The 25,585-nt window shown below is 40.8% G+C and overlaps 2 protein-coding genes across 3 annotated transcripts; one reads left to right on the forward strand and one right to left on the reverse strand.

Moving 5' to 3' along the window:
* The first annotated feature begins 296 nt into the window (after nucleotides 1–296).
* Nucleotides 297–2,407, forward strand: LOC147537678 (cytochrome P450 71A1-like). Its single transcript, XM_086640853.1, has 2 exons — nucleotides 297–1,313; nucleotides 1,607–2,407. Exons 1-2 carry the CDS (start codon nucleotides 330–332, stop codon nucleotides 2,216–2,218), a joined length of 1,596 nt encoding a protein of 531 aa, XP_086496979.1. The 5' UTR covers nucleotides 297–329; the 3' UTR covers nucleotides 2,219–2,407.
* Nucleotides 2,408–2,460: 53 nt separating this feature from the next.
* Nucleotides 2,461–6,123, reverse strand: LOC147537679 (7-deoxyloganetin glucosyltransferase-like). Of its 2 annotated transcripts, XM_086640856.1 has the most exons (3): nucleotides 5,465–6,123; nucleotides 2,888–3,869; nucleotides 2,461–2,645 (listed from the first exon to the last, which is right to left on the reverse strand). In XM_086640856.1, exons 1-2 carry the CDS (start codon nucleotides 5,991–5,993, stop codon nucleotides 2,923–2,925), a joined length of 1,476 nt encoding a protein of 491 aa, XP_086496982.1. In that variant the 5' UTR covers nucleotides 5,994–6,123; the 3' UTR covers nucleotides 2,461–2,645; nucleotides 2,888–2,922. The 2 variants fall into 2 exon arrangements, with proteins under 2 accessions (XP_086496982.1, XP_086496981.1); XM_086640855.1 differs by having other exon boundaries at nucleotides 2,461–3,869; nucleotides 5,465–6,112.
* Nucleotides 6,124–25,585: the final 19,462 nt, after the last annotated feature.

Here is a 25,585-nt window from a genome sequence, read left to right on the forward strand (position 1 = left end):
GAGTGACCGTCCTAGTCCGCCCGAGTAAATAGGTGGTCACCAACAGTTTATGTCCGAGTCGACCGGTTCGATGAAGTTAGAGTCCGATACCGACCGGTCCGGACCGATTCCCACCCCTACTCACAAGTGGATTGTCTTGCAAATCATTTGAACCCATGTAGGCGCCCCGGGATTGGACGGGATTTCCACCCGGCATAGCATCATTATTATTATCTTTAATAGGATTTGTAAAGGCGTGTCATAATTGAAATAATTGGCTATAAAACAACACTGTACGAACAGCCAGTCTATGATTTGTGTTTAGTAACAAGAATGCCAAAATAGAGAAAATGTGGCACGTTTCCCTTCTACCATGGTTAGGGTTCTTAGAAACCTCATCACTTCAACCATTCTCTTTGTTAGGACTACTTTTAGTTCTTACACTTGCAGTAACCACATTGATGTTCATCAATAAAAGTCATCTTAAAGAGAGGAAACATTCATTTAGTCTAATACCTTCTCCTCCAAACAAGCTCCCAATTATCGGTCATCTTCGTGTGCTAGGCGGAATTCATCCCCATCGAGACCTCCGAGAACTAGCTCAAAAGCATGGAGATCTCATGTTCTTACAGTTAGGTCCTGCTCCGACTCTTGTAGTATCTTCTGCTAAATATGCGAAAGAAATTCTGAAAACCCATGATCATGCTTTTGGTAGTAGACCTGTTTTTGAACTCCCTAAGAAACTTTTCTTTGGAACTAAAGGCATAGCTATGACTCCTTATAGTGAGTACTGGAGACAAGTTCGAAAGATTTGTATACTTCAGCTTCTTAGCCCAAGTAGAGTTCAATCTTTTCGATCGGTAAGAGAAGAAGAAGCAGTGGTGATGATCGATAAGATAAGTTCGTTGTCATCAAAGGGAACTGTTGTGAATTTGACTGAAATTTTGATGTCTTTCACAAATGATATAATATGTCGAGTTGCCTTTAAGAAGAAATATACGGCAGATGAATCGGGGAGGAAGTTCTTGCAGTTGGTTATGGATGTTGCCAATTTGATGGGTACTTTTAACATTGCAGATATCATGCCCTGGCTTTCTTTCTTGAACAATTTTAATGGATTGAACGCGAAAGTAGAGAAGACGGTTAGAGCAGCCGATGAGTTTCTCGGAAGAGTAATTGAAGAACATATTCAGGAACGTAAGGAGGGGAACTCGAGATCGAATGGTGGCGGTAGTCGTGTCAATGAAGATCTTGTAGATGTTTTGCTTGGTATTGAGAAAGATGCTTCATTTGGTCTTTCAATTGATAGAGATGCCATTAAAGGAGTTATCTTGGTAAGTAAGTTTTCAAAGGGTAATACAAACTAAAACGAGAAATGCATCCGTTAATTGAGTCGTACTTCTTGGAGTCTAACTTAGAAGCTGATTTGACATCTTTCTGACTACATATTCCATTTGTATACTTTTCAAAAATGTCGATAATTTAAAATCAAATGTTCATATTGTTGATAATACATAGAGTAAGACTTGGTAATATTTTAAGCGATTGTAACACTCCGAAACTAAATTTCTACTGCCAATATTTACCTAAAATTTGATATTTGATAGTCCATTAATCTAATGTGCAGGATATGTTTGTTGCTGGAACTGATACGTCGGAAACAACATTAGTATGGGCGATGGCAGAGCTTCTTAGGCATCCAGAAATAATGAATGAAGTGCAAGAAGAGGTAAGAAGGGTAGGCAAAGGGAAGCCATACATCACCGAGGACGATATCCAAGAAATGCACTACTTAGAGTTAGTAGTGAAGGAGACTCTTCGTTTACATCCTTCGGTCTCAGTATTTATGCCTCATGAATCGATAAATGACACTAAAATAGAAGGCTATGATATTCCAGCTAAAACTAGAGTTATCATTAATGCTTGGGCTATTGCTAGAAACCCTAATTCATGGAAAGAAGCAGAGAGGTTTGATCCAAAGAGGTTTTTGAATTGTTCTACAGATTACAAAGGCCAGAGTTTCGAGTTTATACCATTTGGATCCGGAAGGAGGATTTGCCCTGGAATAACATTTGCAACATATACAATTAGAGTTGGTTTAGCCAATCTTTTGTATAGATATGACTGGAAGTTGCCTGGTGGTGCAAGAGGGGAGGAGTTAGATATGGTTGAAGCAGGACCTGGGCTTATAACTCATAAGAAAAACCCTCTGCTAGTTATGGCAACTGATCATCTCTGAAACCAGAACAATTACAAGGCAAACCTCTATTAAAGTTGACGAGTTATGAGTAGCCCGACCGATCATTATGATAGTTTATTTGTATTAATATGTTTTGCAATTGTAAGTCAAATTCCTTCTTTTTGTTTCAATGTGTGTGTACATGGTCCAGATACCCTTGTTGCATATTTATCTTCTTATTCTTTGTTACTGCGTATCGTTAGTAATTTGTATTAAATGTTACCAATATCGAAATCACTTGGTGGAAACAACACGTCAACACTTATTGTTGGATTATTACAAACGACAGAGTACAACATATAATTCAAACGTACATACAAAATGTGCTAAGCCGAGAGGGTAGTATGTTCGATGTACCATCCCTTCCAGCACAAAACATAATACAGTGAAATCAAAAATACACATTCGACACAAAGAAAAAAAAATACTAAAATCATTTAATATGTTATAGGATGGTGCGGACCAGCCTTCTGGGCTGCTAGTGATTTTGTTCGCTTTGGCACACCTGGGCCTCACGGTTTTAAAAGGCCTCACTAAGGAAGGCTGCTTAACCTCTTAAGAGGAGCACCACACTCCTGTCTCCCACCAATGTGGGATTGCTTTACGACACACCCTCCCAAGACCACATCATAGTAGAGCGAATCGTGTTGATAACGTGTTATTTTTCACAACATAATAGACTTTATTAGAATAGATAAGAGAATTCATATTTTCTTTGTTTGGAGAAGCACTTCATTCACAAGTTTGTCTAAATTGACAAAAGACGACCCTCCAGGTTTAGCAGCCTCCTCTGCCCTATTCTTCCATTCCATTACTCTTTTCTTCATATCTCTACCCTTTTCCCCATTCATCAATTCTCTTACTAGAATTTCAACTTCATCTCTCTTCACATTATTAGAAATCTCCAACCCAAATTTCCAATGAGCACAAGAATACCTGCAATTTGTTAGTTGATCTGCAAAGAATGGCCAACAGATAACAGGAACACCAGCAATGACAGTATCAAGGGTAGAATTCCACCCACTATGAGTTAAAAATCCACCCACAGAAGGATGCCGAAGAATTTCCTCTTGAGCACACCAACTTGCTATGAAACACCTATCTTTAACCTCATTCATGAATTCCGGTGGTAAAACCGAAGAATCGCCTAAGACTAGACCAGGACGAATTATCCACAAGAAGTTATACTTACTGTTTGCTAGTCCCCAAGCAAACTCAGTTAGTTGTTGAGAATTCATGACAGTTATACTTCCAAAATTTACATAAACAACAGAGTTGGGTTGTTTCGAGTCGAGCCATTCGAAACACTTTGGTTCTTCACTCCAAAGATTAGACCCAAAACCGTGTATTTCGTGGTTTTCTTGGGGTATTTGATGGAGAAGTAATTGGAACGGACCAATGGTATAAACAGGAGGCAGTATAGATTTCATTTCATTAACAATTTCACCTTCAAATGCATCGAATGTGTTAATAACGATTGCCGTTGCTCGCTTGCAATTTTGGGCTTCACTTGTTACAAAGTTTAGGAAGATGTCGTCTGGATCGGTTGCTCTAACGAAACCCGGAAGATCTCTAAGACGGATATCTTTCATACCTGGTATACAGGTAATTTTCGTCTCATCAAGATATCCGTTTGTAAGTTGAATTTCATCTGCACAAAGAGAAATAAAATTATAGAAATAATCAAACCTTAGTCCGACAAGAAAAGTTAGTCAGCTAAGAAGCTAACCTAGACGTTCGTTTTGATGTCACGGTGTATCCAATAAATGTAAACATGGGCTATGTTCATGCAAAGCTCATTGGCCAATTTTCATGAACAAGACCCATTAGTATGTCCCATACAATAAGACCATGTATAGACTTGTTGAGCTAAAGGTTTGTTGTGCTCATAAAACTCATTCATGTATTGAATCTATGGACACTAACTATGTGATTTTATAAGCATGAGGTGGGTCGTCTTCTGTGTTGACACGTAATGGTCTAGTGACTAGTTGTTTGACACATAAGGGACACTTGTCTTGTGTCGTGACACCTAATGGACTTGTTGTTTGACACATAAGGGACACTTGTCTTGTGTCATGACACCTAATGGATTTGTTGCTTGACACATAAGGGGGACACATGACACCCATGTAGTAACTTGTACAAACTCTACGATGGATTAGAGACTTAAACTAGTATAAATAGAGATGGAGTATAAGATGTAGCTATGCTCTTGCTCATTAACTCAAGCTGGTCTCTCAATCACTAGTGCTTGAAGAATAGAATAGAAAAGAGTATACAAGTTCATCTTGTAGAAAGTAAGGTGTTAAACCTATTGGTTATAAGGAGCTTATATTAGTTATAGTAAGAAGTTATTTCTAATCTCTACAATGGAGAAAGGTATGTATTTTATTTCATGTTAATAATTACCTAATGTTCATATTTCCATATTGATTTTGTGACAAACATGAGTCCCTAGATTCTTGTGTGTTCATGAGAAAATTTTGAGTTACTATTTTGTCTCACGAACACTACTTGTAGAATGTATAACAATAAACACACGAGAACATGTAATTAAAGGATTGTGTTAACTATAATATCTCTCATTCTCAGTATTGACACAAGGGAAAACTAGGGAAATTTTTATGACATTAGCTGAAAATCGAAAACTGAAAAACTCCCAAAGACAAACAAAACAAATGAATTTTGCTAATTGAATTGCCTACAACTTTTGGACCCCTTTATGTAATATTAGGGTTTCCTACTCGTAACCAACTTCTAATTGGAAGAACTTCTAATGAAATCCCATAAATTTTGGTTTGGAGTACCACTTTACAGGGTATTACTTTCAACAAAAAAAGAAAAGAAAACTTTATAGAGTATTAGGATTTTGGTTCTTTATAATGTATTATGAACTGGCTAATTTTAGACTTTTTTATGAGCACTCATAATGTACATTATGAATGTTCATAATGCATTCTGACAAATGTATTTTAACTCGAAAATCGATTTTATTTCTAACCCATTTTTTGTTTCGATGCTTTGATTATCCATTTGATGTAGTAAAAGTAAGTTCATTACTAAGCTCATTTCATTCAAAATAAAGTTTGGCGCCCCAATTACACATAAATGTCCTTTGGATTTTTCCCTTGAAAGGGCCCATAGAATAACCAGGGGCGCTTACAGAACCACCCATTGAATTATATAGATGGTGATCGGAATTCTAATTTCTAATACCTAAGAGATTATTTATATAGATTGTACCTTTTAGTGGTGTAATGCCTATCTCAATGAGATGCTTTAAATAAAAGCAACCCATGAAGCTACAAGCGCCTGCTGTCCAGAAAACAACATCCGGGATCATAAGCTCTGCAGCAGCATCTTGTGTGAAACTCATACAATTATCGGAAACAATACACGTTACCGGAGGACATATGTTTCCATTATTGATCGAAGAAGAATGATTGAGTTTAGCGAGGAGCTTACGAAAAGGAACTAAACAATTCTTGGTAAGTGAAACACAAAGAGCACGAGCATCTTGGGGATCATTGATATTATCAGTAGGAGGAAGCCCATCTGGGATTGTTTCAAATACAAAATCAGGTAAGCCAATGAGAGAATCAGAACCTCTTGAACTGAGTAAACGTTTATGGTTATACTCAGTGTTGACAAAAGTGATATAAAAGCCTTTGTAATGAAGAAGTTTGGCTAGTTTCATCATTGGGTTTAAATGGCCTTGTGCTGGGTTTGGTACACAAACGGCATGAGGCTTTGAGACTCTCAGATTAGCCATCCCTCTCTCTCTCTCTCTCTCTCTCTCTCTCTCTCTCTCTCTCTCTCCTCTCTCTCTATTCTTCTCTCTCTATATATATTGCTGTGGTGAGTGGTGGGGGGAGTGTTATAAATAAGTACAAGTAGAGGGTGCTTCTTTTTAAACTATATATATATATCTATGTGGGTCCCGCATAGAAATAGTCAAATACCTTCATTCTCTTTTCTTGGTCAATACGTTTGTGTGAGAAGAGCAGCCCCACGAGTAGCTTGGGCACCAAGATTTTAGGTAGATTCAGCCAGTTAGGCTTCACTTGTTTTGGGCCACCAAATATTGGAGCCACATTAGCCCTTAAATTGGGGTGCCTCGAGAAATATAATAACCGAAAGCTGAAATCTCCTTATCATAAGCCCACCTATCCGTCCCCACTTTGTAATCTTGGGTTGGGTTACACCTGTGCTTTTAAGTTACAACAAGAGGGTTCATTCTAATTTAGTCCCTTGTTGTTATTCACTGCAAATTTTGGACGGTCCCCCTAGCCTCACTGTTTGATATTTTCGGCGTTCTTGCGCATCTAATCGATCGGAGTAGCAAGTTGGATTGAAATATCTATTTAAGAAGTGGTAAAATTTCCTTCCATTACAACGATATCTTCGATTGGTTGTTGTCAGAGGCTCAAGGTGGGCGTGAAACTGTAGATAATAGAAGTGGCTACGGTCAAAAAGACGATGGTCCATGGGTAAACAATAGAAGTCAATGATTTGGGGTGACAACGGGGTATGTCTGATTGGATCTATGTTTGCAGACATCGTTAGAGTTTAGTTTGGCTCGTAGGAGAGTCGGGACTCGGCTATACGAGGAGGTTGTATTAGTGTGAGTAAACAAGAAACCAAGGTCTTGTGAGGGAACTATGGGAATTTATATGCTTCCAATGAATCTTTGTCAAGGCGAGACCAGAGTAATCAGGATTTGCAAGAATGCAATTGTGCAACGCCTTGATGGAGGATTCGAGTTACATTGCAATTCGAGAGAAAGACGCAAGAACGTCAGTCTTGAATATGTTCCTTCCCCTCGTTTTACCAGTCCATTAATCTTCACTAAATAAAGATAAGGAGGTTTTAATGGTGTAGAGCAGATCAAAACTAACAAGCTATTAATCCTTAGAAGGGATTATCTGTATTTGATGAATATTAATATGGAAATAAAATGTTTCTTTATCCATTTCCAATTTTGCCTCGAGGAAAAAAAAATATGATCTACATTCTACCCGTCCAATTTTGCCTCGAGAAAATAAAATATATTTTTTTTTGAAGACAGGAGTGAGGCAAGGCCGAGGATCACGTCCAAGTTTTGGTAACCATGAAAGATGATGAGGCAGTGGGTGAGGGGCGGTTTCCCTCGGCTGGAAACTCTCCTTGCAGTGATGATGAAATGGAGGGAGATGATAACTCAGGTGCTGTTCAAGAAGATCAACAAAGACGAGTTGAAGAAGGTTCTGATTTAGTTGGATTGCGTTTTAAGGCATCAAAAGGGTCAAATAGTTCTACTGATGGGTCTACATTACAAATGACTGAGTTGAGAGAGAACGAAACCCTAGTTTCTTCCATTGTTACAGGCAAAACCGTGGGGAGTCAGAGAAAGAATCTGGGCAACAATCCTTTTGCGGATGCGATTCGAAACAACATGTTTGCACGATCTCTCCGTAATCCAATGGAGGGTATCACCATGAACAAGGAGTCACCGGTGGTGAATCAATTACCGACAACAAACACGGCTACGGAAAGCCCAATTGGGTCGGAAGCTGTGGGTGCCCCTAAACTCTCCAACTGGACTGCATTGTTTAATACAAAGAAAACATCAAATGGTTTTGAGTTAAGGTATGTCCCTCCAATACTAAGAAATGGTTCCTTAGGTGCAAAGTTGAAAACTTCAGATTTTGTAAATGAAATGAAGTCCTCTGAGAATATCCTTATTGTTTGTTTCGTGGGTGAGAGGCTAGCCTATGGTTTAGTGAACAGTGTCTTATTGAAGAAGTGGATTCCAACAGGTGAAATGAAGCTTACGGTACTTGGAAATTCGGCCTATGTTATACATTTCTCCTCTCTCGAAGACAGGAGACGAGCGTTGGAATGTGAGCCTATTTTCATTGCCGGTAGGCCGTTCGTGGTTAGACCGTGGCGTCTAAATGTGGAAAAGGAACTACAAGAAATGAAAACCATTCCCATTTGGATTAACTTGCGAAACATACCTTATCTTTTTTGGAACCCTAACGGTATTTCACACATTGCTAGTGTGCTAGGTGTTCCTTTAATGCAGGATAGTCACACGGAATCAAGAGAGCGAATGGCGTTCGCTCGAGTTTGTGTTGAGGTTAAAGTGGAAACGGACCTACCAAATGAGTTTGAAATCTGGGTTGACGATGGTGACTCCGAACACTCGGTTAAGATCCAAGTCGAGTACTCTTGGAAACCAGCTAAGTGTGGGGTATGTCAAGTGTTCAGACATGACGAGGAAACATGTCCGAAATGTCCGAAAGCTACAAAAGAAAACAATGTTTATGTTGGAGACAAATTGAACAATAAAACTGCTGGTCAGGTTGTGAATAGCTCCACTTCTCGCCTAGACGTTAGGAAAGGTTCAAATCAGCAACCTGTCCATGCAAAAACGGGAAAAGAAAGCATTCCAACCGAACGGAGAAACCAGTCTAGCCGACTTGGTGGCGGTAGAAAGAGACCTGCCATGGTTAGTAACCGGGAGACACCAACTGTTAGCATAAACGAGGACCGAGAAAGAGAAGGAGGGTGGTCTATGATACACTCGAAATCCAACAAATTTACTACCGGAGTAAGCCAACCTGATAAATCTGACCAACAACGTCGGAAGATGGCAAAAAGAAATGAACCACGACCTGGACCACTGCTTTTGCATGGCCCTTCCACAGGTAACTCCTTTTCTCTTCTAGCTAATGGAGACGATATTAATGTTGATAATCCTAGTCGAGAGCCGGAGAAGGAGATGACGCGAATGGATCATAACTCTCATGAGGAAGGAAATAACTTAGCAATTAATCCACCTTATGATCCTGATCCAAATACAACCATTTTGAGTTTACATAGTAGCACCGAGACCTCCACGGAGGTCGGAACATTATCTCAATAGTTTAATGATTAATCTTGCATGTTGGAACGTGAGAGGTCTTAACGACGCTCTCCGTACGAAGAGTGTTAGAGATTTTGTGAGATTGAAGCATATTGGGTTGTGTGGCTTTTTAGAAACTCATGTCCAGGAAAGGAATAAGACTCGTATTCAACGTAGTCTTAATACTAGCTGGACTTTTACTGATAATTATGTGGTTGTTCCAAATGGACGGATTTGGATCGGATGGGACCCGAGTAGGGTTGATTTCACTGTGTCCCATGTCGGAGGAAAAGTTATTGCAGGTGGTGTTCGGTTTCCAGATGGTTCGGGTTTTCTTTTGGCAGTGGTATACGGAAGCAATAACACTGTTCAGCGCCGGGAGCTTTGGAGAGACCTTAAGTTTCTCATAATGGGTTCTGAGGCTCCGTGGCTAGTGCTAGGTGACTTTAACACCACGATGATGGCCAATGAGAAGAGAGGCGGTAATAGCTCACCATCTCAAGGATCCAATGAGATGTTTGACTGTGTTACCAATTTGGGCATGTTTGATTGCCCGTTTACAGGTTGTTTCTATACATGGTCCAACAGGCAGATGGGAGCTGCTAATGTCAGTTCCAAGATTGACCGGGCCCTTATTAACAGTGGTTGGTTGACCTGCTATCCTCTAGCTAAAGCAGACTTCCCACCGCGTGGAGATTCAGATCACTCTCCTATCATTATTCCGCTCGCTGCACCTAATATACACCGGCGTACTCCGTTTCGGTTCTTCAATGCCTGGACGGAGGATCTCACGTTTCGAGCTCTTGTTAATGATGTATGGAAGGTGTCAGTACGGGGTAACCCGATGTTTCGTATGGTGACAAAACTCAAAGCTTTGAAGGCTCGGTTGAATGAATGGAAGAAAGATCGGTTTAACAGGGTGACGAACCAGGTAACCATTAACCGGAATTTTTTACATTCAGTGCAGGTCCGATTGCAGGGAGATCCAGCAAACCCGATTTTACGGAGGCAAGAGAGAGTAGCTACTGAAAACTATAGTAACGTTGTACGGGCAGAAACAGCAATGCTCCGATAACGCGCTAAAGTTGATTGGCTCACTCTCGATGACAGCAACACAGCTTATTTCCATAATTCTATTAAGGAGCGAAAGTCTCGGAACGCTATCACTCGACTCACTAGAGAGGATGGTTCGGTGGTCGAGGATCCAGTGGAAATTGCTAATATGTGTGTGGACTTCTATCGGGACTTATTCGGTCGAGAGGGTGGGGATAATGAAGCAGTAGATCACATATCTAATGTGGAGTTCTCACGACCGCTGACGGAAGCTGAAGGAGCTCTTCTTATTATGAGGGTGACTAGAGATGAAATATATGCAGCTCTGCAAATTATTGGTTCTGATCGTTCGCCAGGGCCGGATGGGTTTTCTTCTCACTTCTTTAAGGCGTGTTGGTCGATCGTGGGAGATGACTTTGTGGAGGATATTCAGAACTTCTTCAGCTCTGGAAAACTTCTCAAAGAGGTAAACTCTACTTTTGTAACCCTTATTCCTAAAATCGATAATGCTTCTTCAGTTTCAGATTTCAGACCGATATCTTGTTGTAATGTGTTGTATAAATGCATTACCAAGATACTCACTATACGACTGAAAGGAGTCATTTATTCGATGATTAGTCTGAACCAGTCAGCTTTCATTTCGGGCCGTACTATCCAGGACAATATCATGCTAGCCCATGAGATTGTCCGGAATCACCATCGACCTACTGGTCAAGCTCGGTGTACGGTTAAGATTGACCTTAAGAAGGCGTATGACACAGTCTGTTGGTCTTCACTATTCTCAGTCCTTGGTAAGTTCCATTTTCCAAGGATATTTATAGAATGGATACGGGCTTGTGTTACTACGTCTAAGTTCTCTATTTTGGTCAATAGTGAAGCCCATGGTTATTTTGATGGAAAACGGGGTTTACGGCAAGGTTGTCCGATATCTCCATATCTGTTTGTTTTAATGATGGAGGTATTTGCGGTTCTTATTGATCGAGAGGAAAGGGTAGGTCGGTTTTTGCTACACCCTCAGTGTCTAGTACCGAAGGTCACTCACCTTTGTTTTGCAGACGACCTCATGGTCTTCTTTCGAGGAGACACGAGATCGGCTCAATCTCTAAAAGGTGTGTTAACTGGTTTTCATCGGGCGACGGGGTTGCAGGCCAACGTGCTTAAGAGTACTATTTTCTTCGCTGGTCTTTCGGCTCAAGGTCAGAGTGATATTACCACCATCCTGGAATTTGGTACTGGTTCTCTGCCTATTCGATACCTGGGATTGCCTCTTATATCTTCTCGTCTTTCTTATAGTGACTGTATTCCGCTGATTGATAAAATCAAGGGACGAATCCAATCTTGGAAGAGTCGTTTTTTATCGTTTACGGGGCGTGTTCTGCTTATAAAGGTGGTTTTGAACAGCATGTTATTATACTGGGCAGCGGTGTTTGTTATTCCCAAAAGAGTCTTGAACGATATCAACTCCATCTTTAGTAAGTTCCTTTGGTCTGGTGCTGATATGGGACGTAAGAAAGCTCCTATTGGGTGGGAAAACTTATGTTACCCAACTGACGAAGGAGGGCTTGGATTTCGCAATATCGAGAAGCTTTTCGAGGCGTCAAATCTTCATCATATATGGGATTTGGTTAGTGGAAAGCCAACCCTATGGGCTGATTGGGTGAGAAGTAATCTCATCAAAGAGCAACACTTCTGGACTCTTTCAGCTCCGAGTACTAGTTCATGGTGTTGGCGTAAGATTCTAGGCAGCAGGCCAACGGCTCGGCGACTTATTAGTACTTCTCTAGGGGACGGTCGTGATACCAAATTCTGGACTGATTTGTGGCATCCTCGCGGGCTTCTCTATGATGCATTTAAAGAGGGGTACAGATATAATTCTCACCTACATTTAGATGCACGGGTCTCTCAGTTTATTGGGCAATCAGGTTGGGTTTTCCCAACTCGTACTGCAGCTATGTTAGGGAATATCGCGGTCGAGGCAAGAGATGTGGTGGTAGATAGTACCCTCAGAGATGAGGTGGTCTGGATGCCAAGCCAGAATGGAGAGTTTACTCTCAAAGAGACGTATGAAGCAATTCGACCTAGAGGAACTCGATTGAGTTGGACTTTTTTAATATGGTCACCGGGAGGTATACCCAAACCTTGCTTCATTACGTGGCTTGCTTTTCGAAGACGCCTCAAAACTAGATCGCTCTTGGCCAGTTGGGGTATGGTTATAGATACTACATGTGTATTCTGTGGGGGTGATGAAGAAACGGATTTCCACTTACTCTTTGGTTGTTCGGTCACAAAGATTATATGGGAATCACTATTACTTAAGATGGGATTTCAGAGAGTATGTGCTGCCGATTGGGAAGGGGAGCTACAGTGGTGTATTAATCACTTTGGTGGGCTTTCTATTGCTGCCAGAGTGGGCCGTTTGCTTCTAAATGCCTATGTCTATCATATTTGGAAGGAGAGGAATAACAGGGTATTTAGAAGTTATGTCATGTCACCGGGGCTCATTATACATACTATTTGTGATGAAGTGAGGATCAAGTTGAATACCGTTACCAAACGGTTTGAAGATACGGAGGAGAATCGGAGAACCATCGATCGCTGGAATCTTACCATTTCTCTCCAAAAGCCGGTTTACACTCCATGTAAATGGACTCGGCCGACGGCAGGAAGATATATGATTAACACGGATGGTGCACTGAACGAGGTGGACGCGGGGTATGGAGCCATTATTCGAGATCCGGAGGGGACGGTTGTGAGAGCAGCTACAGGTCAGGTTGATGGACAAACTATCTTCTTACATGAGCTACAGGGTGTTGAGTTGGGATTGGAGCTAGCACTGAGCGCGGGATTGCAGGAAGTTGAACTTGGTCTTGACTCGATGAATATCAAGTCACTTCTTGCAAAACCACATCAGAAACTACCATGGAGGGCGAGACGTTTGTGGAAGAGAGTTCAGAGGCTTCGAAGCCAATTTCGGAGTTTTCGGGTTTTTCATGTCTATAGAGAAGCCAATCAGGCTGCTGATTTCTTGTCGAAGATGAAGCTCGGACAGGGGGTAACTCACTTGAATATTAATCAACTTCCGGTGGAACTAGTCAATATTGTTAATGCGGATACTAGAGGAACAGTGAGAATGAGGAAAGGGTGGGGCTAATGATGTGATGTAACTTGATTTCTTTGCTGTTTTATATTAATTTATTTGTATGCGGTTCGGGCTTCTCCCGCTTATCATTATAAAAAAAAAACAGTTCTGCTTTTGTTTTTTTCATTTTGCCTTGAGGAAAAAGGAACGTGTTATGCATTATACCCTTTACAAATTTAAACACAGTATCAGACAAAAAAAATTTGTCTTCTGCATTTTACATTTCACCTTGTAGAAAAAGCGTTAAATTCTGCATTTTACTTTTCACCTGGTAGAAAAAGCATTAAGTTCTGCATTTTACTGAGAAACACATCAACAAACAAATAATATTTTGTCAACAATTGGTAACCCAAGTGGTTCCAAGGTGTTGACATAAACTCCAGAAATCCCTGGAGGTCCCAGGTTCGAATCCCAGAGAAGGTGGAATCTTTGGTTATTTGAATTGGGATTATGTAGGTATTAATAAAGTTGTTGGGCTTCAGGCCATTGTCTTTGTTGGGCTATAGGCCCGGTGTTGTTAATGTATGAGTGGGCAGAGCTTATCACATCTATGATATATCAAATGGGTGCTTCTAAAGGCACCGGGTCAAGTGGATGTTAGCATCCATCTCTATTAGCACCATGCCCAACTGCTCCTTTTTTCTGTTGGCACCGTCCTACTATGTAGGCACCGGTCAATATTTCACTAGATTTAACCCTAACGTCCGTCCAACGAAATGTCTCACCAGATCAAAACGAAAAGGGGGAAAAATATAATTTTCTCCCTCTCTAAGAACTTAAGAACCAAAACTGAATCTTCTCACTGAATCTCTCAAACTCCCACTCATCTATTTCAGATCTTGCTATTGTGGACGGGTAGAAAGTCACACGGTTAGAGAGATCGTTAGGTGGGCACCGACAACTAGGCTTCGGGCCTTCAAATAGACGGGTTGACGGGCATAAGGTCGGTTCTGGTAGTCGGGTAGATGGGTAGGCAAACGTCGGGGCTGGAATCCGCTACTTGTAGGCTACTGCTACTGATGGGCTAACGTGAGGGTAGGAAACTGCTACTGGTAACCTGTAGACCTGCACAAGATAAACGCAACCGTGAAGTCCAAGGGCACCGAGGATGGTGTCGGCCAAGGACCCTCCGACGGTCAAGTCAGTATCTTAGTTCGATAAAATAAAGTAGATAGATCGAAGATAGAGTTACTAATGATGTTAGTGTCGTTGTAGCGTCGGGGTGACACGACTCGTAGAATGGCCGGAGCTCGATTCTACGGAGTGATGAGTTGTGGTAGCTTCTGGACTACTTGAACAGCAGAGTAGACTTCTGGTTATGGAAGAGTAGGATTTTGCTTGCGGAAGGGAAGATCTCTGTTTGCATAAGGATAGACTTCTGCTTACAAAAGGGTAGACTAGAAAGAAATGAGTGAAACGAGAAGCCTTTAGCAAGTTTTGATGTGGTTTCGTGGATGCTTCTAGCCAGAATCTCTACCTTAGGCTAGCTTAGATCAGAGGTCGTCGGAGTAGGTGATTTGTAGCCGGAGCTTAGTATAGAATGAGTGAAGTGCTCGGAGTATAGCATCTGGAGTGCTAAGTAGAGAATGAGTGAATAGTTTCGAGTGAGAATCAAATGTCCCTCCAAGAGTGAGGCTTCCCCTATTTATTAAATGTAGAGGGTAGTAACCGCTCTTGGGGCGCAGGTTTATTAGATCCGCAATAGTGGGATCCCACTAGACTGCCTCTGTAGCCGTTGATCCCTTGAGAGGGAAGGGTAGCCCTACGATACCCGCCACCTTAGTCTGTTTGTTGCCAGTAGAAATGGTCCACTACTCCTTTAAAGTAGCGCAAGACTCGGTCTTCTACCATGACTCCAACGTGTAGCGACATGTTAGGATTGGACTAACTGAATCTTTAACGACTTGTCCATGTGTGCGCACAACTAGCTGGAGTGTGGGTGGATTGTCATGACATACCATATCCTGGCATGTCAGAAGCATGGGCTTGAGCAAGCTTGCTAGACTTTCTGGGCTTACGAGGTGTGGTGGGCTTTCGGTGGGCTTGCTTACTAGGGCATTGTGGCTACTGAAGGCACCCCTCTTATGTAGTCTGGGGTGGGTGCATAAGGAAGACCCAATGCTATTTTTTGCCAATACAACTATCGTAGTCTCTCAATCGGTTCTTTCACTCTCTCTCTAACTAGTTTTTGTAAAGACAGAGAGATAAGACTAGACATAAAATATAGAGAGATGAGATAAGGGGAATAAGGTAGAGAAGACATCGATCTGGTTGAGTTAATTAGAGATTATCAAAGGAATGTGGTGGTTGGTGGTGATTAATTGAAGGGTTTATTCTGTTATTTGTTTTGTTGAGTAGAGAGAGAAAATGGGTCTCTGCAACTCAAAATCATCAGAAAAACCAAATTGGTATTTACTCAGAGAAGAAGAAGAAGAATTTGAATTAAAAGAAAAAAAAAATCACTCCCCAAAGCCTTCTGAAACTCAAATTCTAATGGAATTCTTCATCAACAAGAATCAAATCATCAACAAAAACAGAGGAAGTTGGAAAGTTGTTTCCTTTCTTCCCCTAACCCCTATATATTCTCTAAAAAATCTCCATCCCGGAGAGGCAAATCTACACCAATGAGAGTTTTCAAGCGGTCATTTGCACCAATATCTCCGGCTAAACAAATTAGGGCATTATTGGCAAGAAGACATAGGACAGTGAATCCTAATGAAGGTGGTGGCTTTATCGTCAACCACTATGCTTTAACTTCTCTATACCAGTTCCCAACGGACGGCTCAATCCGGGACTTTGAATCTCCAAACAGATCAGTCCAGTCTGGGACCCGACGTTAAAATCCGGTGTTTATAGAGAAGTTGGGTCAATGGTCATGGACCCGAGTCCATGAAAAGGCCGGCCGCGAATAGCCATTTGGTCTGGTGCCTTTAGAAGCACCCTAACTTTTGATGTTAAATTTTCGGTTGTCTTCCATAAATTCATGTTTTCTTTTACCAAATTTCGATTTTAAACAACCACACTGTATCATGAAAGAAACATTTTTAGTTCTGCCTTTAATAGTTAAACACAAACAAAAACCACTTTTAGTTAGACGCAAATAGGCCTGTAAACGGTAGCTTATCAGATCGGATATAGGCATATTCGTATCCGAACCCGATACGAATATCCGTATCCGATAATTATCCGACGGATATTATAAATCAATATCCGAATCCGATAATATTAACGGATATCGGATAATAACCGATATCCGAAACTTTAACAAAATTTCAATTTTCTCCTTTAAATTTTTAACCATTAGATCTAAATAATAAATCTCAACCATACATTTTATATATTATTATGGATAAATTTAAATTTTTATTATTTTTTTATATTACTTATCGGATACGGATATTTATCGGATCGAATATTAGTGTATCCGTATCCGATATCCGATAAGGAATATCCGATATCCGAAATTTCAAATATTTTTTTTTAAATTCGAATACGGATGCGGATCGGATGTCGAATATTCGGATATCCATTGACAGACTTAGACGCAAACATAATCCCCGTGTTCCCTGCATTTTGTGTTTTTTCTTTACTAACTTGTACCACTAATTTAAGAGTTTTTGCAATTCACAAATTTCTCGCACAACAAATAAAAATGCACATAAATGTATCATATCCTTTTTTTTAATAGCAATTGGTCTTACACCAATCTCGAAGCAATCCCAAAGTTTCGACGGAGCATAACAATTGTTGATCATTTGGTTTTAAGTTATATAACGAATCTAGCTGCTCAAGGCAATTCACAAATTGCTTTCCTACAAAAGAGTACAAAATCTGAATAATTTGAAGATGCAATTAAGATCATGTTTTCACAAAATAAATAGTTCTGGTGCCCAGGAACTTTTTTTTTTTGTTGAACTTGTGCCCAGGAACTTGAAAGTATCTAAGTCTAAATGTTATTCGTCTATTATTGTGTTTGTCAACTGCAAATCGTAAATTGCATAAAATATTACTTTTCCTATACGCAAATTGAAAACATTGACAAGTCAAAATGTTATTTGTCCACTTATTTGGTTGTCAAATGCATAGGGTAAGCAGCATGATATTTTGTTTTCTATCACAAGGAAATTTGAGAAATGCTCAGGTCAAAATGTTATTTTTTTTCGTTTTAAATGCAAAAAGTAGATCAAATTGTTTATTCTACAAGGTAAGATAGAAAATGGTTGAATCAAAATGTTATTTGTTTTTTTTTTGGGAAGACGACTACGATCTACGTACGTCGTGATATTTGGCATTGGGTGCTTTAGAGGCACCGGGCCAAAAGGCTGTTAGCATCCATCTCTGTTAGCACCAGATCCAACCACTACTTTCTCTATTAACACCAACAGCCTATGTAAGCACCGGTCCCTTCTCAGTTAACCCTAACCCCTCCATCCATCGCTCACAAAACCAACCAGAAATCTCAATTTCAAACTTTAACTCTTTTTAAACAAACCGTTGGATTTCTTTCTAGATTGTGGTTTTTTCTGATGACAAAAGCTCTCGATAAAACTCATTTCTGAGGGTTTTGTTCCTCAACTAAAACAATCTCCGCCAGCTGAAGCTCATTTTTTTTCTCTATCTATCTTCTCCTCCCTTATCCATTAATGGCTTCCTCTTTCATCACAATATAAAAACCTTTCTCTACCCACAAACTAAATCTTCCCCATTTCTCTAACCAGAGACTTCCAGGTTTGTAAATCTTCAACAATCTCTTTCCATGTTGTGTTTTCTTACATCATTTCTATGTGGGTTTGTAACAGGATTTAGAAGTAAGACTTTGAGAATCAATGTCATTAGTAAGAAATGGGAACCCACAAATGTTATTCTTTTTTTTCCCTAAATTTTTTTTTTTTTTTGGGTTTTGAATTTCTGACCTAAATTCATAAACTTTCATGGGGGGATTTCTTTATTTTGTGATTTTGTTCCACAAAGTGATAGAGTTTTAATTCGTCTTGAGGAGTTGCGTCTGGTATATTTTTATTGAACCCGTTTTGTTCTTATCTACCTAGTTTCTGATTACTTGTTTAATAGTAGTAATTGTGAAGTTCATTTATTTGATCCTTCAAGTTCTAATTCTCCCAAGACTGTTAGATTCTAGGGTTACAGTAATCTCTTTACAATAGTAGAATCAAGCATCATTTGATGCACAAATCACTCGGATTGATGATTCCAAATAAAAGAATGGTCGCCGGTAGTGTCGGTGTCGTCGCCGGAGAATAATTAATTGGGATTCCTTTTGTTTTGGAAGAAGATGGAAGAAGCAAACGAAGGTGAACGTCACCCACATTAAAAACCGGTGCTTATAGAGATCTCGGGTCGATGGTCATTGACCCGAGACCCGAGTTAGGCCTGTAAACGGTAGCTTATCGGATCGGATATAGGCATATCCGTATCCGAATCCGATAAGCTATCCGAATATCCGAATCCGATAATTATCTGACGGATATTAGAAATCAATATCCGAATGTAGTGTCCCTACTAATTTATGGGGGTGCCTTTAGCAACATGAAATTAAACCCCTTTAAATCCCTACACACCCACCAGATTCAATTTGGTTTCTTTTTCTACCCTTACACCCGTGAGTTGTGAGAGGACTTTAAAGAGAGATAGTAGGGTTTAGAGAGAGAAAGTGAAGGAGAAGGATAAGGTGGATCAAAAAGGCTTTGCTAGGGGATTTGTTTCTTCTTCTTGGTACCAAAAATCAGGTAGGTTTCTTCTTCCCTAGGGTTTACATAACCCTCTTTAATTTCAAACCTAGATTTGAATGGTTAGATTAATAACAACTTTAAACCATGAATTTTTGCTAGGTTATCATCAAATTAGTACCAATTAGTGATACAATATACATATACTTTGATTAGAAACTAATCCCAACAACAATAAAGTAACCCTAGAACATTATACTTATATTAATAGAGTATTTATATACCCGGACAACAACCTAGGCCATTAAGGTTATATAAATTTAGTACAAATAAATCCAGACAGCAACCTAGAAGCTTAGAATGATTTGTGTTTATGTGAATGATGTTGATAATTGATGTTTGTGATCAATTAGATGTAGTATTTTGCATCTCTAGACATATTTATATAAGTAAATTCATCGTAATAGGTTATAGTGATATTATAACCAATATTTGTCATGTTTGACTCGTTTGATTGTATGAGATTATATGTATGATATTGGCGCATAAGTGCTATCCATAGTTGTGTGTGATATATTGCTTTAGGTTGTTAACCTAGAAAGCATAGGCTAGTCGGAACCAAGAATGGTTGGCTCGACATGTGGGTCGATTGCAAACACTAATTACTAATACGATATTGGATAACTTGGTGGACCATGATCTTGAGTTTCGTTAATGGATTGAACTAAGACTGGTTGGCTCAACATGTGGGTCGATTGCAAACACGGGTTTGTCAATGTGATATTGGACAACCTAGTGGACCAGGAGCTTGAGTTCTAATATGGATTGACGGTTGTAATCCATAGGTGGTTGGCTCGAAAGGATGATCGATGCAAACACAAGTTCATTCTTGTGGACCACATACTTCTAATTTGAGAAGTAATTTACCAACTAGAGGTTGGCTCGCCTCCTGCTCATATGAGAAGTGCTGGTGTTGCACGGATTCCCTTTTTGGGAGGTATCCATGGTTTATTGAGAAGTTTAAGTCGATGCAAACACGGATGCTAAGTGAAGCTATCTCGTGGACTTCAAAATTGGTTATGCCCCTCCAAAAGGGAAGTTGTATTGTTTGAATCTCTTCAACTTTGAATCAGGTTGACTTTAGTGGTATTGACACGAAAGGTGTAACAATAAACTATTATTGTTTTTCTTCCGTTCGATACTTGGTTTTGTTGTTGAATTGGTCTATTTAGACCTTAGGTAATTAGAAATCTACTAGCTGGGTTCTGACCCAGCCTACTATTTTTCAGGTGATAGAGATCGGGGAGCGCCACCAGCTTGATCCCAGTTCGTCAGCTCAGAGCTTCTTTCTTAGTTTTCGCTTTCGAGATTAGGTAGTTATTTGGAGTTTCACTTTCTAGATAGTTATTCTTTCATTCGTTATTGTCCGACCTACGTGTCGATGATTCAGAACCATTGTTTGAGTTAAGAAAGTTTAATGGAATTCTTTTAGATGATTTATTGATTCTTATGAGCTTCACGTTTGATATTATTTGTCTCTTTTGATGGGAATATCAACTAAGTTTACTGTTCTGCGGAGAAATGCTTTGAGTTTAGGTTTTCATGGCGGCCGACGTGGAAATCTAGATTTGGGGCGTTACAAAGTGGTATCAGAGCTCTAGGTTCAGAAATCCTAGGATTAGTGTGTAAGGTTCAACCCCTCTAAGCGCATAGTACATAGTAATTTTTTGTACGGAGCTTTTGACTATCTAAGTTTTGACTTGGTTTCTCTTTTGGATTTGAATAGAGTTATGGATAGCGAAAGGGCTACTGGTCGTGGCAGAGGTTGTCGCAGTGCTCGCACCCGAGGGGGTGGTAGAGGTCGAGGTCGAGGTGTCCTACCTGAGGAAAGGGGTTCTACAGCACCAGAGGGTACACATGGACAATCAGGGGGTCATGAGACCACAAATCCTAATCTGAACGGAGGAGAGACAGTGACAGTTGATGCAGCCGCATTACAAAATTTGGTTAACATTGCAGCAGAGGCTCAAACAAGGGAACAAGCTCAGACGCAGAATCCGACACTAGAGACGGGAGGTCCTGCTGTGAATCTGAGGCCACCGACTGAGATGACCTGGTTGAAGTACTACCATGAGTTTATAAAAATGGGACCGCCAATATTTGATGGGACTGGAGGACCGGTAGAGGCATATGAATGGTGTAAGGAGATAGAGAGGATGTTCGTGGCATTTGATTGCTCCGAGGAATATAAGCAACGGATGGCAGTGTTCCAGTTGAAGAAGAATGCAGCTACTTGGTGGGACACTCAGTCTAGGCTAGTGGATCCGTTGAGGTTCACCTGGGAAGAATTTAAGAAGGTCTTCATGGAAAACTTTATTCCTTTTTCAGCATAACAAACACTTAAAAGGGAATTTCAGGAGTTGAAGCAAGGGGAGAATCAATCAGTTTTGGAGTATGAGAATGAGTTTCACAGACTCTCCCTCTTCGTTACTCAACTAATTCCCACAGAGGAGGAAAATATTGAGAGGTTTGTTAATGGGTTGCGTGACAACATTGCTAGGTACATTGCTGGGCAACCTAGTTTCGACACCTATCAGAAGGTGGTTTCTTGTGCTAAGGTTCACGATGCTCGGATACAAGAGGCAAAGAAGCAGAGAGGAATCAAAGTACAGAACAAGGGTGAACAAAAGGGGAACAGTAGAAATGATGGGAAGGTTGGTTGGAATCAGCGCAATGACTATAATGGTCAACGGGACGGTAAGAGGCCTCAGTCGAGGGAGGCAACCGGGATATGGCAGTGGTGACTACAGATAGGCAACCGCCAGTGGCTAACGTTGATGGTGTGGGAAAGAGACTCTTTAGAGGAGTTTGTTATAATTGTCAGGAAGTAGGGCACAGGTCTTTTGATTGTCCGAGGAGGACTGGAGCACCGACAGGAAATCAAGGGTGTCATCATGAGCGTAACCCACAGAGCAGACCACAGGGACGTGGGCAGCAGCCATAGTTGAATGCTATCGTTCCTAGAGATGACCGCGCACCTACTGATGTGGTGGAAGGTACATTCCTTATTCATACTAAAATGGGTAAAATTTTATTTGATCCTGGTGCCATGGACACATTTATCTCTGTTTCTTTTGTTCGTAAGTTACCCATAGAGCTAGATCGATGTGGGAGATCTTTTTCGGTGTCTTCTGCTTGGGGTGGTTTGATTGTGATAGACCACATCTGTAAGGGGTGTATTATTAGATTAGGTGAGCGAGACTTCGCTGCAGACCTTTTTGTGCTTGAGTTGGTGCGATATGATGTGATTTTAGGTATGGATTGGCTTGCCTTATACCATGCACTTGTGGACTGTTATGCCAAAACAGTCACATTCTCTCTTTCAGGGAAAGAAGTGTTTACAGTGTCAGCATTGACTCGTCCGATGAGAGAGGTTCACTTGAGTAACGTAGAGCTAGAAGAGCATCCGATAATGAGTGAGGGGCTTGATAGTATTGATGTGGTTAGTGAGTACCACGATGTGTTGAAAGATGTACCAGGGTTGCCACCACGCAGAGAGGTTGACTTTTGCATTCAGTTGGAACCGGGTGCTAAACCTATAGCCCGAACTCCTTATTGAATGGCTCCGATAGAACTGCGAGAGCTTAAGGACCAGATTCAGAAATTACTAGATCAGGGGTTCATACGTCAGAGTAGTTCTCCTTGGGGTGCACCTGTTCTTTTTGTTAAAAAGAAAGATGGGAGGATGCGGTTGTGTATTGATTATAGAGAGCTCAACAAGGTTACTGTGAAGAATAAATATCCTTTACCAAGGATTGATGATCTGTTCGATCAACTGAGAGGGACCAAGTGGTTCTCTAAGATTGACTTGAGGTCAGGGTACCATCAGTTACGAGTCCGAGAAGAAGACATTCCTAAGCCGGCATTTGTGACACGTTATGGTTCATATGAGTTTCTTGTTATGTCTTTCGGTTTGACTAACGCTCCTGTAGTGTTTATGGACCTCATGAATCGGGTGTTCAGGGACTTCTTGGATAAATTTGTCATTGTCTTTATTGGTGACATTCTTATCTACTCCAAGACTAAGGAGGATCATGAAGATCACTTGAGATTGGTGTTAGAGAGACTGATGGAACATCAGTTATATGCAAAGTTCGAGAAATGTGATTTTTGGCAAGAGGAAGTAAAATTCCTAGGCCATGTTATTTCGAAGGACGGAGTATTGGTTGACCCTTCTAAGGTTGAAGCTGTGCTTAATTGGAAGCAGCCTACCTTGGTTATTGAGATTCGTAGTTTTCTGGGATTGGCTGGGTATTATCGACGGTTCATCAAGGGGTTCTCAAGTATTGCAGGACCTTTGACGAATCTTACAAATAAGGGAGTGACATTGTCATGGGATACGAAGTGTGATGAGGATTTCAAAGAACTTAAGACGAAGTTGACTACGGCACCGGTGTTGGTCATTCCAGAGAGTGGCACCAGATTTGTGATTTATACAGATGCTTCTATTCAGGGTTTAGGGTGTGTATTGATGCAAAAAGATAAAGTGGTTGTTTATGCTTCTAGGCAGTTGAGGCCACATGAGCAAAACTATCCAACTCATGACTTAGAGTTGGCAGCTATAGTGTTTGCTTTGAAGATTTGGAGGCACTATCTGTATGGCGAGAAGTTCGATCTCTTTACCGATCATAAGAGCCTCAAGTATCTCTTTTCACAAAAGGAGTTGAACATTCGTCAGCGCAGGTGGTTGGAGTTGATGAAGGATCATAACTTCACGCTGCAATACCACCCGGGTAAGGCAAATGTGGTAACCGATGCAGTAAGCCGACAACCGAGGGGTATCGTGGCAACATTGATGATGAACCAGTGGAAGATGTTGGAGGATGTAACAACATACGACATTGACGTGGTTGGGTCAGGAGTTGACTCGTTATTTCTGGGTAGTATGGTTGTTAGATCATCTTTGTTGAATCGTATTGTGGATGCCCAAGTTGATGATGAGTGGTGTCAGAAACAGGTTTTGTTAATGCAAAAGACTGAGAGTGAATTCAGTACCGGGCAGGAAGGCGGATTGAGATTCCGAGGGAGATTATATGTACCGGCAGATCCGGTCTTGAGACGGGATATATTAGATGAAGCACATCGAAGTAAGTACACAGTTCACCCCGGGGGTAACAAGATGTACAAAGACTTGAAGAGGCAGTACTGGTGGTCAGGGATGAAAAAAGATGTTGCGGAGTATGTGAGGAAGTGTAATGTATGTCAGATGGTGAAAGTGGAAAATCGACATCCATCGGGACTCTTGGAACCGTTGCCCATTCCGGAGTGGAAATGGGAAAATATATCGATGGACTTCATCACAGGTTTACTGCGATCTAGTAGAGGCTTTGACGCTATTTGGGTGATAGTTGACAGGTTGACGAAGTCGGCTCACTTCCTACCAGTGAAGACGACAGATAGTGGGGACTGACTGACACAGTTTTACATTAAGGAGATTGTCAGGTTGCACGGAGTTCCGATGTCTATTGTTTCAGACAGAGATTCGTCCTTTACTTCACGGTTTTGGAAGAGTTTCCAAACTTCTATGGGGACATCTTTACATTTCAGTACAGCTTTTCACCCTCAGACTGATGGGCAGACAGAGCGAGTTAACAGAGTACTTGAAGATATGTTGCGATGTTCAATACTAGATCTTGGAGGGAGTTGGCAAGGTCATTTGCCTTTGGTGGAATTTGCATATAATAATAGTTACCAATCTATTATTGGCATGGCACCTTTCGAGGCATTATACGGGAGGCCTTGTCGTTCACCATTGTGTTGGACAGAGGCAGGTGACGCTAAACTAGAAGGACCAGAGGTGATTCGGGACACTTTTGAGAAAATTTCTTTGATTCAGAGTAGGCTCCAAGCAGCTAAAAGTCGTCAGAAGAGTTATGCTGACAAGCGACGCAAGGATTTGGAGTTTATCGTTGGAGATGAGGTCTTGTTGAAGGTATCACCTATGAAAGGTGTTTTGCGATTCGGTTAGAAAGGAAAGTTAGCTCCCAGGTATATTGGACCTTTCAGAATAGTTGAGAAGGTGGGAAAAGTAGCCTATCGTCTTGACTTGCCTACAAGCTTCACAATGGTCCACGATGTCTTTCACATTTCGATGCTTCGAAAACATGTTAGAGATGAAGATCAACAGTCAGTGATAGATTACCATGATTTGGAGCTCCAACCAAATGTATCATATGAAGAGGAACCAGTTCGTATCATTGATCGTAGAGAGCATGTTCTTCGCCAAAAGAAGATTCTCATGGTCAATGTTCAGTGGCATCACCACAATGACAAGGAAGCTACTTGGGAGCGTGAGGATGATATGCAACTTCGTTATCCTCATCTTTTCCTCTCGTCAGGTACGTTCAATTTCGAGGACGAAATTTCCTTTTAGGAGGGGAGATTGTAGTGTCCCTACTAATTTATGGGGGTGCCTTTAGCAACACGAAATTAATACCCCTTTAAATCCCTACACACCCACCAGATTCAATTTGGTTTCTTTTTCTTCCCATACACCCGTGAGTTGTGAGAGGACTTTAAAGAGAGATATTAGGGTTTAG

This window comes from Eschscholzia californica, unplaced genomic scaffold (assembly GCF_041429995.1).
Source record: "Eschscholzia californica isolate CP2 unplaced genomic scaffold, dmEscCali1.0.p SCAF_5, whole genome shotgun sequence".
NCBI classification, from domain to species: Eukaryota; Viridiplantae; Streptophyta; class Magnoliopsida; order Ranunculales; family Papaveraceae; genus Eschscholzia; species Eschscholzia californica.